The sequence below is a fragment of the Cavia porcellus genome, unplaced genomic scaffold, assembly GCF_034190915.1.
Source record: "Cavia porcellus strain 051 isolate PalLab524CR breed Dunkin Hartley unplaced genomic scaffold, mCavPor4.1 scaffold_28, whole genome shotgun sequence".
NCBI lineage: Eukaryota > Metazoa > Chordata > Mammalia > Rodentia > Caviidae > Cavia > Cavia porcellus.
The window spans coordinates 3,486,848-3,499,276 of record NW_026947511.1 but is presented as its reverse complement, the minus strand read 5'-3'; the positions used below and the strand labels follow the sequence as shown (position 1 = coordinate 3,499,276).

General features: G+C 35.0%; 1 protein-coding gene across 2 annotated transcripts in view; it reads right to left on the bottom strand.

The window, feature by feature from the left end:
- The window catches only part of Btaf1 (B-TFIID TATA-box binding protein associated factor 1), a 100,730-nt gene that overhangs the window by 70,993 nt on the left and 17,308 nt on the right, over window positions 1–12,429 (bottom strand). For both annotated transcript variants that reach the window (XM_063239351.1, XM_063239352.1), the window contains exons 3-5: window positions 10,820–10,934; window positions 7,026–7,172; window positions 221–384 (exon numbers count right to left, since the gene is read on the bottom strand). In XM_063239351.1, the coding sequence (XP_063095421.1) occupies window positions 221–384; window positions 7,026–7,172; window positions 10,820–10,934 (426 nt within the window). The remainder of the gene's footprint in view (window positions 1–220; window positions 385–7,025; window positions 7,173–10,819; window positions 10,935–12,429) is intronic.

Below are 12,429 nucleotides of genomic sequence, written 5' to 3'. Positions count from 1 at the left end.
GACATGTTATGCACATGTACTAACTCCTCATGAAGAATGTAGTCATTGTGTGCTATGAACATGTATGAATTAGAAAACTGAAAATAATAAAAAGAATATTCAGTTAATGAGGACACTAAATTACAGTGGCAATAAACAGCTGAAGTATTTTTTAAACACTATGATGAAGCAAACCCTTTGTGTTGCTACTTGCAATCAACCAAGCAAACTTTTTACCTACAGGTTGTTTGTTTACAAGGGCTGCTGAAGTTGGGGTATAATCCAAATCTTCATCATTGAAGAGTTCTTCAGTACTCATTCCAATTGCTTCTCCCATATTAAGACCAAGTTTTTTCTGTAACAGTTTTCGTTGACGTGCTATCCTCTCTTTAGGATCCACTTCACCTTTAAGAAGAGAAGGAACACGTTTTCTCCAAGTCAGCTGAAAACTTTTCCATGAGTAGTTCAGACTTTAACAAAATATAATGAAATATAAAAAGACTTCTTCTGCCAACAGAACAAACCAAACTCTTTAACAATCTCAACATTCCACACACTACTGTCAAATCATGATTAGAAAATAGTGTTCTAACTAACAAAACATTCTAGGAGTTCTCACTGAGATTCTATCATTGCTCTGCTGACAATTATCAAATATATATACATTTCTATGGAAAAAATTAATTTTATTTCACAGCCACTTTTTTTTTTTTTTTTTTTTTTGGTCTTTTTCGGTACCAGGGATCGAACTCATGACTGCCTGCTTGCAAGGCAGGCGCTTATGCCACTGAGCTAAATCCCCAGCCCCTAACAGCCACGTTTTATACCTGAAAAATCTTACTAGGCTACAAGCTCTAATAGCCCAAATAATAAAGATGAAGAAGTAAAAGCAGACAGATTTTTTTTTTTGTCTTTTTCCTTTTTATCGGTACCAGGTATCGAACTCACAACTGCCTGCTTGCAAAGCAGGCGCTTATGCCGCCGAGCTAAATCCCCAGCCCCAAGCAGACAGATTTTGAATGTCAAGTAAAACCTCTCAGTCCTCCAGAGGAAAACAATAAAACACACCAACCAAAAGGTATTATTTCAAAAATAAAAATTAGGTCTTAAAATAAGCTTAAAAAAGCTTTCTCTAATTTTAAAACAATAATTACCTAGTCTAACAATGTCTAGGTAAGTTCCTCTTCGACTAACCTTCTGTGGACAACAAACTCTGGTCAAAATAATTTAACTATCTGAAGATCACTGTGAGTTCAAGACCAGCGTCAGCTACAAAGTGAGTGCAAGGCCAACCTGAACTGCACAGTGAAACCCTGTCTCAAAAAGACAAAACAAAGCAGCCAAGGATTTAACTCAGTGACACAAGCAGCTGGCAGGTGTAAAGTCTTGAGTTCAATCTCCTGGTACCCCTCCCCCACTCTACAACAACAAAACAATCTGAAGGAACACATTGGAAAAGGAGCAATAGTAAGTATTTATTTATACCAGCTGTTAACAGCACTGGGTGTTTCTGCTTTTTGTAGCTGTTAGCCTAAAAGCAGATCCAGCCCATTTAATGTATTTATGATTTGGATTAAAATCGCTAAGTCTTTCTGGCCTAAAGAACTAGAAGAAATTTGGGGACCACTATAATCACTAGAAAGGCGAAAGGGGAAATGCAGAAAGAGAGGAGAGAGCTCAAATTCTGTAATCACAGCCCAAATCTGTGCCTTATGCTTGAACTACACATATATAGGGCACAGACTCCAGTAAGTACAGCTAAAGCTAAAATTGAGATATGAGCTGTTGTTCATTACACAGTAGAATATACTTCCACATTTCTGTCCAATTAATGCCTACTAACACAAGCAAGCCAAATAGTGACAATCTTTGGAAGAATATAACAGAATCAAATTTGCAGTGCAGGATGCAACCATAACTCACAATACAACAATGTAACCCACTCTCAAAAGAATGGCAATTATTGGGAACCAACCTTGACATGACCTAAATATTAGAAAATTTTAAAGCAGTTAATATAACAAATACTCAATGTAAAGAAGATACTATCATAAAGAATGAAAGGTGGGATTACCTTGGCAGAGAAACAAAACCATTTTAAAAAAAAAGCAAATAGAGGTATAATTTGAAAAGGGTTGACATGTTATGCAAAACACACAAAGAGAACTATTTTTTTTTTAAAAAAGTTCTATTACTAAAAAATAATACGTCTGAAAAAAAATTTTAACAGTCACTGGAGCCAGGGATTTGGCTCCGAAGCATAGGCATATTTGATTGGCAAGTACTTGTGAGTCTGATCCCTGGTACAAAAAAAAAAAAGGAAAAAAACCCTTGGTTCATAATTGCATTTTGGGCCAGGGATGTAGCTCAGTGACATAGCACCTGTCTGGCAGCACGAGGTCCTGTGTTTGAGTCCCAGTATCAATAAAAAAAAAAAAAAAAATGTAAAGGTGGTAATTTAAGAATCAACTTGAAATATGGAACAAGGGATTTAGCTCAGCGGCTCAAGCACTTGTCTGGTAATTGCAAGGTCTTGAGTTTGATCCCCAGTACCTAATAATAATAATAATCATAATCACTGGATGGGCTTAATAGCTTAATGGAAGATAAAACAGTATGAACTCCCCAATCTAAAGAACAGAGGAAAAAAATTAAGAGTTAAATAAATGGGAAAACATTCTATGTTCACGGATCAATCATAAAGTTTAGTATTGTTAAAATATTAATACTTCACAATTGTGGTTGTTAAGCTTGAGTTTGTCAGTTTGATTGGTCAGGCTACTGAGGTGATGAGTCAAACACTTCTAAGGTGTGTTATGGAGGCGTGACCCTACACTGTATCTGCTAACATCCTCCATCTCTGCTGCTCTTCCCCTGCTCTACTTCCTGATGGCCTTGAACTAAGCATCTTTCTTCAATAATGCCCTTTGTCAATGATATTTCTGGTGTGGAATCAGAAAACCAAATTAAGCCTCTTCTTTAAGGTATTGTGTCTCAGCAACTGGAAAGCTGATTTGTACAATTGATACAGATTTATCAAAATATCAGCAACCTTTTTTTCAGACATAGACAGACTGATCCGAAATTCATTCAGAAATTCAAGATTCAGAAGAGGCAAAATCTTTTGGTACTGGGAATTGAACTTACAACTTCACACTTGTTAGGCAAGCACTTAGGCTATTGAGCTAAATCCCCAGGCCCCAAGAGGCAAAATCTTACAAAATAACAACAAAGTGGGAGCTTCACACTTCTTGATTTCAAAAATTATTAAAATGCTAATAAATGCTAGTAAAAACAGTGTGGTACTTCCAAAAGGACAAATATCATGGAATAATACTGAGAGTCCAGAAGTAAATCTATACATTAATGGTCAACTGATTTTCAATAGGGTTTTAAAATAATTCAACAGAAGACAGTATTTTCAATAAATGGTATTGAGTCTACAGGATACCCATATACAAAACAATCAAGTTGGAAAAAATAAAAATTTTTAAAAAAATCAAGTTGGATTGAGAATAATTTTCTATTATCAATATTATATCAAGTATTAACTCCAAATGAATAAAGGTCTAACAGAGCTAAAGTTATAAAACTATTGGAAGAAGACATATCAGTAAATGCTTTTGAATTTGGCAATGACTTCTCATATGTAACACCAGAAGGCTGAAATTGGAGTTCATCCAAAAAGTCTGAAAAAAGTTGATAATTGGACCTCATCAAAATTAAACTTCTATGCTTCAAAAAACACTTCAAAGAAAATGAAAAGTCAACTCACTAAACAGGAAAATACGTATGTAAATCACATGTCTGATAAGCAACAATAACCACTTAAAAATGGGCCAAGGATGATTAAGAGGTGGCACATGCCTGTAATTCTAGTATTGAAGGAAGCTGAGGAAAGTGGATCACAAGCTTGAGTCCCAACTGGAAAACTGGGCTGGGATTTAGCTCAGCGGCTCAGGTGCTTGCCTTGTAAATGCAAGGTTGTGAGTTCAATCTCCAGTACAAAATAAAAAAAAAAAAAAAAAATCAACTAGAAAATTGAAACCCTATTTCAAAATACAAAACTTTAAAACTGTAACTCATTAGTAGAATGCCCCTAGCTTTGACTGTATACTAGGAGAAACAAGTAAACAAACAGGGATCAAAACAGGTACTTTTCTAAAGATGCAGAAATGGTCAGCAAACACATGAAAAGATACACACTGTTATGGAAATGCAAACTATAAAAAAAAATTAAGAGTAGAATAAGACTTTACACTCACTACTATGGCCATAATCAGAAAATAAATGTTGGCAAGGACGTGGAGAAACTACAAGTCTCACACATTGCTAGTAGAAAGTAAAACTTTGGAAACTTGGCAGTTTCTCAAAAGATCAAACATGGCAGCTATATGATACAGCAATTCTACTGCGAGGAGAAATAGAAAATATATCCACATAAAAAATGGTACATAAATATTGCATAGTCTTAATAATCAAAAAGGAGAAACAATCCAAATGTACACCAACTGACAAATGGGTAAACAAAATATACTGTCCATACAAACAAATATTATTCAACAATAAACCAAACAAGGCCTCCTCACATCTATTGAAATAGTTATCATCAAAGATTAGAAAATAAGAGGCTTGGGTGTATCTCAATGGTACAGTGCTTACCTACCATGTATGAGGCCTTGTGTTCAATTCCTAGCACAAAAAATAAAAAACAAAACTGGCAAAGAAGTCGAGAAATTGGAATCCTTGTCCCACTGTTAGTGGGAATACAAAACAGTTCACTTGCTAAGGATAACTTATGCCAGTTCCACAAAAACTTAAAAATGAAATTACATTCTCATCAGCAAACCACTTCTGGGTATATATGCAAAAAAACTGAAAGCAGAAATTCCAATAGCTATTTGTATATTACTATCACCAAAATGTGAAATCAACCCATGTCTAATTGATGGGTAAAAAGATAAAGTATGAAAAACACATTCATGGAATGTTTTATTAGACCTCTAAAAGGATAGAAATTGAGTCATATATTATAACATGAATAAATTTACCATCATGCCAAGTAAAATAAGCCAACTACAAGCAGACAAATTTGGGCCGGGGATTTAGCTCAGAGGCTCAAGCACTTGCTTGGTAAGTGCAAGGTCTTGAGTTTGATCCCCAGTACAAAAACAAAAAACAAGTAGACAAATTCCACTTATATGAAGTATCTACCACAGTAAAATTAGGATACCTTAAGAGTCAAAGGGTAGAAAGATCCCTTTAAGAAAGAAAAGTAACCAGGTGTAGTGATGCAAGCCTGTAATCCTAGCACTTGGGAGGCTAGACAGGAAGATCACTGAAAGTTTGAAGCCACCCTGGGCTACATAGTGAACTCAAGGCCAGCAAGATCCTGTCTCAAAAGAAAAGAAAGGAGAAAAAGTCAAATTCAGACACAAAAAATAAAATAGTGGTTGCCAAATGCTAGAGCTTCAAAGGCATATGGGTATTGGTATTTAACGGGTATACTATTTCAATGTTGCAAGACAAAGACTACTGAAGATTAGCTCTACAACAATATGGGTGTTTCTGTTTTTGTTTTTTTGTCCTTTTGAGACAGGGTCTCTCTATGCAGTTCAGGCTGGCCCTGAGCTCACTTTATAGCCCAGGCTGATCTCAAACTTGCAACAATCCACCTACCTCAGCCTTCCGAGTGGAGTGCTGGGATTACAGGAGTGCACCACCTCGCCCAGCTTCTACAACAATATGAATGTGCATAATAATGAACTCTTACGCTTAAAATCGTTAAAAATGGTAAATTTTATGTTGAATACATATTTTACCACAATTTTTAAAAATACCTAATGTTTCAAAAGTAATAAAAATTATTTTTAAAAAAGTAATGATGCTTGGCATGGTGCTGCACACTTGTAATCCCAGCACCCAGGAGGCTGAGGCAGGAAGATCATCATGAGCTCAAGTCCAGCTTGAGCTATAGAGCAAGACTCTGTGTCTCAAAAAAACAAATGAACAAAGCACAAAAGATGAAGGCTGCTGGAATACAATTTCAACACATTTCACACACAGCCCAAACTGGTCTTCTCACTCCAAAAATATACCCCAATGCAGGGAAAAAACTGCAAAGTAAATCCAAACCAGCACTTACACTAATTACAAATTTTCATTCACATACAAGGAGATGGAGACATATTAGAAGACATCTAAATAAACCTAATTTCAAGGTTTTTAATGGGCACCATTCAACAAGATTACTCACCAGCACTAAAACACTGAGTTCAAAAGAACTCACCTATAGAGCTTTTCTTTTACACATATTTTTGTAGCGCTCTCTACAGCTGAAAATCCTCACACATGTCTAATCATTCTGTCATGACCACTTCAATATCTAGTATCTGCGATCAATTCAAAACATTTACCTTTCATAGTCATTTGGACTTTGAGGAAGAGTCAGAAGTTGCACAGTGCAAGATCCAATGAATAAGGTGACTAAGGAATAAGAATGCCTTTGTAAGCCTGCCTTTCTATGATGGCATTCAGCAACAACAGTCACTATATTTTTAATCACACCACATAAAGTTATCATGAAAGAGGATTTTTAGAAATGCTTCAGAACATGGAAGAATGATGAGATAAGTGTGAAGCCAGGTATAGTATTTTCAGATTAATGACAATGTATCCTTTACTGCAATACATCTTTAAAATTTAAATGCTCACCATATAGTAATTCTTACTTTGGACACAAACATGAGTAGAGCCAACAAATTAGAAATAGGTAACAGTTGTTAACTAATAAAATTACTATTGAAATATTAATCAATTAATGATATTAGTACATATTCAGTTAGAATAAGAGAAATTATTATAGCTTTAGAACAAATATTACTGGTTACCTTGCCCATCCACAATCATTTTTCCTCTGCCTTTAAGTATCAGTCAATTTACACTTCAGGACATGTTAGACTGTGATGGCTATTAAACAATGTATCAAGTGACAAATTAATTTGAAAAAACAAATTTCAGACTTTCATCCACAGCTTACCACATACCTGATTTTTCATCTTGGACTTCAAATTCTGCACCAGCAGACCCCAAAAGTGATGCACCATGTTGTAACAATCTACATATATCAAATCTGTCAAAGTTCAATCGATCTGTAGTAGAGGAATCTTCTATACAACTTTCTGAAGTAGGTTCTAGATAAAGTTTAGAAGTATTAATTTGACTATACAGTAAAGTGTAAAAATGAAAGAAAATAGTGTATCATTACTTACAGTGTGGGAGTAATTTTTTCTTATGGAACACAGACCTACTTCATTTTTTTATTGAGGTAAAATATACGTAATATAAAATTTAACCCTTCAAAGTATTTTTTCTTTTTAACTTTTCTGTATTGAACTATAACGATATAGAAAGTATATATAAGTTTGAAAAGTACAACTTACAAGTAAACAACAATCAGATTTCACAAACTGAATACGTCTTTGTATCTGGCATCTGGAGCAAAAGCAGCATATTTCCAATATTTTCAAAAAGAAAAGTAAACATTTCTATAAGACGCTCAGAAACTTAAGTAATTAAAATGGAGGTAAAAGAAGTAATCCTTTTCCCTTGTATATACATATGCCCACTCTACAATGTAGCATTTCCAAAAACAGGTTCATGGAAGACTTTTTAAAGTATTTGTGTTACTACTAAAGTGCTTTTGTGGTGGTAATAACGTTGGGGCATATTAAATTAAGGATAGTCAAACAGATTTAGCACCTAATAAAATTTTCACAAATTCAGAATCTATGGCCTATAGCTAGGAGAATAATACTTCTTGCTCATTCTAGACGTTTATAAAATTATGGAACACTGTATACATAACAAAATTTAACATCCAAAAAATATTTTTACAGTGCTAGGGATTGAGCCCAGAACTTCCTAAATGCTAGGCAAGCACTCTACCACTAAGCCACATTCCTGGCCCTTTTAAAATCATTTTTAAGAATATTAATTCAAGGGGCTGGGGATTTAGCTCAGCGGCAGAAGCACCTGCCTTGCAAGCAGGCAGTCGTGAGTTCGATCCCTGGTACCAATAAAAAAGAAAAAGACAAAAAAAGAAAGAAAGAATATTAATTCAGTGGCATTAAAATTCATAAATGTTGTACAACTATCACTGCTGCGGGTAATGTTTTAAGAAAAGTAAAAATGGAAGAGTAGAAAAATTACTATGGATTCATGTACTATCCTTTCTCTATTACTAACTTCCCTACCACAAGCATCAGAATGTTAGTGGGTGACTGTTTTCAAGTATGAAAGCATAATGTTGGCTGAAAAAAAATGCATCTTCATGTTGAAATACATATGAACATAATGCACCTTCAACCGATTTTTTTTTTTTTTTGTCTTTTTCGTTTTTATCGGTACCAGGGATCGAACTCACGACTGCCTGCTTGCAAGGCAGGCGCTTATGCCGCTGAGCTAAGTCCCCAGCCCCCAACCGATTTTTTTGGTTTAGTTTGTTTGTTTGTTTTTTGAGACAAGGTCTTGCTACACAATTCAAGCTGGTCCTGAACTCACAGCAATCCTCCTGATCAGCCTTCCGAGTGGTGGGATTACAAGTGTGCACCACCACATCTGGCTTTCCATTGACTGATGAAGAGTTTAAAAATACCTACTAAGACGCAAAACAATGAATAAAATGTATTCATGAATAAGGCCAATAAATAGCATCTTTCACTACACCTGAGATATATCCAGCACACAAACTATCCTTTCAAAAGAACTCACTTCCCATAGCCTAAGCAAATTATAATTGCATGATAAATTGCTGCAATTATATATCCACTTATATTCTGAACAAACAGCAATCTCATGATAAACTAAAATTACATGTCCATTTTAGACCTAAAAATACTTATAAAAAGTTAGACAGACAGTAAGTGTTAAAATATACTGTAATTGGGGCTGGGGATTTAGCTCAGCGGCATAAGCGCCTGCCTTGCAAGCAGGCAGTTGTGAGTTCGATCCCTGGTACCGATAAAAAAGAAAAAGACAAAAAAAAAAAAAAAAAACTGTAATTACTCACTAGCATAATAGTTTATTTAGCTGGCATTCGCATGTAATTTATCTATGAACTAAAGTATGACTATCTAACTCATGAATATTCTAAGTTTTCTAGTATTGACAAGATATCTCACTTATTATAAACTTTAATACTAGTGTAGCTAATTCAGCTTTTTGTTTTTTTAACAAAGGAATCTGAGCTGTAGTGCCTCTCTACGACAACATAAGGGATAAAGAGCCGGAAAAGGCTCTTTTCTAAAATCATAATTGTACCTGGTTACACATGACTAAATAAATAATAGGTACCTGCAAATCAAAAAATTTAGGTAAACTAAGATTCATGCTAAAGGTGATGCTATCCAAGTAACATGACAATGCATCTAGATGCACCATATTAAATTTTCAGTTGGGGAACATTTATCTTATGGAATGAAATACTGTTTATATAATTGAAAATAAAGCCTATTAGTATATTTAAGCTAAATTTGTAATTTTATCCTTTGATACCAATCAAACTACATAAGTGATAAGTGATCCTGTGTTGCCAGATCATCTAATCAAAAATGAATGCAATTAGCACTTAAAATTAAATAATCTTCACTTACAATTAAAACTTTTACAGATTTTCAAAGCATTTGCTTTGCTTTGCTTTGTTGGGGACCAAACCTACAGCACTGCACACTCCCGGCAGCGTATCTACCTTGCACACACACATATTTCCTTTCTTTGTCTCTGTCTGTGTGTCTCCTTACCTTCCTCCCTCCTTCATTCTTGAGACAGAATTAAGGGATATTACATATCCCCTATCCTTTTTATTTTGAGACAGTGTCTCAGTAAGTTGCCTAGGCTGGCCTCAAACTTGAAATACTTTTGGCTCCAGGTCTCAAGTAGGTGGTAGCATAGGCATGCACTACCTGTCTACCTACAATTTGTTTTTAAATGTCATTACATGAGCTTAGTACAGATAGCACACCTGTAATCCCAACATTCAAGAGGCTGAGGCAGGAGGCTCACAAACTCAAGGTACCTTAGTGAGACCCTGCCTCAAAATAAAAAAAAAATAAAAAGGAACTGAATTGAAGCCAGGCATGGTGGCACATGCCTGTAATCCTGGCATTCAAAATGCAGGAGGATCATCACAAGTTCGAGGCTAGCCTGATACATAGTGAGTTTAAGACTATTCTGAGTTACACTGCAAAACTCTGTCTCAAAAAAACTAAAGCAGTGGCGGGGGTGGGGGCAAGTGAGGACAGCTCAGTGTGAAGTCCTGGAATCAATTCCTAGGGTTTCTGAAAACAAATATAATTTTTCTAAGCCATTACACAACATTTAAAGAGCAAATAAAAAGCTCAGGATTTACCCCTCCAAATATCCATACTTCATTATGCCTAAATTTAGAAAATTATTCTAAATTTTTTAATTGTTTCCCAGCAACAACAAAAAAATAGATTGTTTTAAACATTTATACTGTATGCATGTAATTTCTTTTTTTTAATATAAATTCCTTTAGGGAAAGCAATCTCTGCAAATAAAAACATATGAAATATGTTTTTCTATAAAAAATAAGAACATTTTTAAAGATATATACAAACATTTTGTTTATCCAGTCATTTTTCTCAAAGTTTAGAGGTAAAACTTGCATTATTTAATATCACTTTCTGACAAAGTTGTACCTAAAAGTACAAAAACCAAGACTTTAAATAAAAATTGAAATTATTAAAATATAAACCATATGTTATAGTTAATTTCAAAGCTGGGTTTACTTCAAACTACTTTTTCCACTGAAAAGCACCTTGTTTGGTTCTTGGCACTGGATTCCATTCAGGCACATTTTTCACTATAGCTTCAACAGCTTGTCCTGCTGCAATCCGGGTGTCCCAATTTGCACTCCTTAAATATATCAAAACCTTAAAAAATTATAAAAACAATTATACATCAAAAAGCATTGTATGCTCAAGGGAGAAAGAACAGAGAAAGACAACTTTAGTTCTTAATAACTTATAATCTAGCAACCTTCTAAATATATATAAAAATCTCAGAATTATTAAAATTACATGTAAGATTTTATCACTCATACAAAATACCACTACCAATTTAAAAAAGAGAAATAAATTTTTAATTAAAGAATATCTGGGACTATTTTAAGAATAACATAGCTATTTAACATACTAATGAAAAACAAAGTACATATCATTAACATGTTTATGACAGGGCCATAATTTGTATGCCTTGCTTCCAGGGTGGCTTGAATCACTGGTTGTACTACATGCATGATTGCCTCATTGGGCCACTTTTTATTAAAAGGACCAATAAACGTGATTAGATCCATTTGTATCATCAGCTAAATGGGACAGTCATGCATGTACCACTAGTAGTTCAAGCCAGCAGGAATGCATTAAACCTCATTACTTAATGCAGAGTTGTGCAGTTACATGTTACTCATGCGTTATCAGAAAAAAGCCTCAAAGTTACAAAAGCAGGGCTGCATTTAGCTCAGTGATAAAGCTCTTGCCTAGCAGCCACATGGCCCCTGGGTTCAATCCTCAGCACTTAAAAAAAAAAAGTTTTGAGAGTTACTAGAAAGTGTAAGATCAGCAAAGCTGTAAGACACATGACTAAATATACAAAAGTGACAGGGTCAAGCACAAATATATTTAGCAGCTGAGCATGGTGGGACATGCCTGTCATCCTAGCACCTAGGGAGACTGAAGCAGGAGGATTCACAAGTTCAAGACCAGCCTAGACTGCATAGCAAGACTGTTTCAAAAAAGCAAAACTCACATGGCCAGGGATATAACTCAATGGCACAGTGCCTGCCTGGCAAGTATGAGGTCCAGAGTTCAACTCCCAGTACCCAAACAAAACAACACAACACAAAACCCTCATTACCTATTTCTAAATATTAAACAATCTCAAATGAAATTAAGAAACAAGTGTATTTTTGATAGCATCAAAAAGAAAGTATAAATTTAACAAAAGCAAGTGTTAACACATGACTTTTTACAACGAAAACTACAAAACATTAAAACACTGTTGAAAGAAATTAAAAACCTAAATGAAAACCATCTCTGTTCACACCTCAGCAGGCTTAATATTTTTAAGACAGTAACACCCCCTACACTGATTTACAGATGGAACAAAATTCCTATTAAAATTCCAACTGGTGGCCAGGCCAGTGCTGGGGTTATAGGCATGTGCCTGTAACCCCAGCACTTGGAAAGCTGAGAGGATTGCCACAAGTTAGAAGATATCCTTGAGTACAAGGCCAGCCTGAATGACATACCAAGACCCTGTCTCAAAAAACAAAAAAACTCCAGCTGGCTTTTTGGCACAAACGGACATGCGGATCCTGTAATTCACATGGAAATGGAAAAGATCCAGAATTATCAAAATACTCTTGAA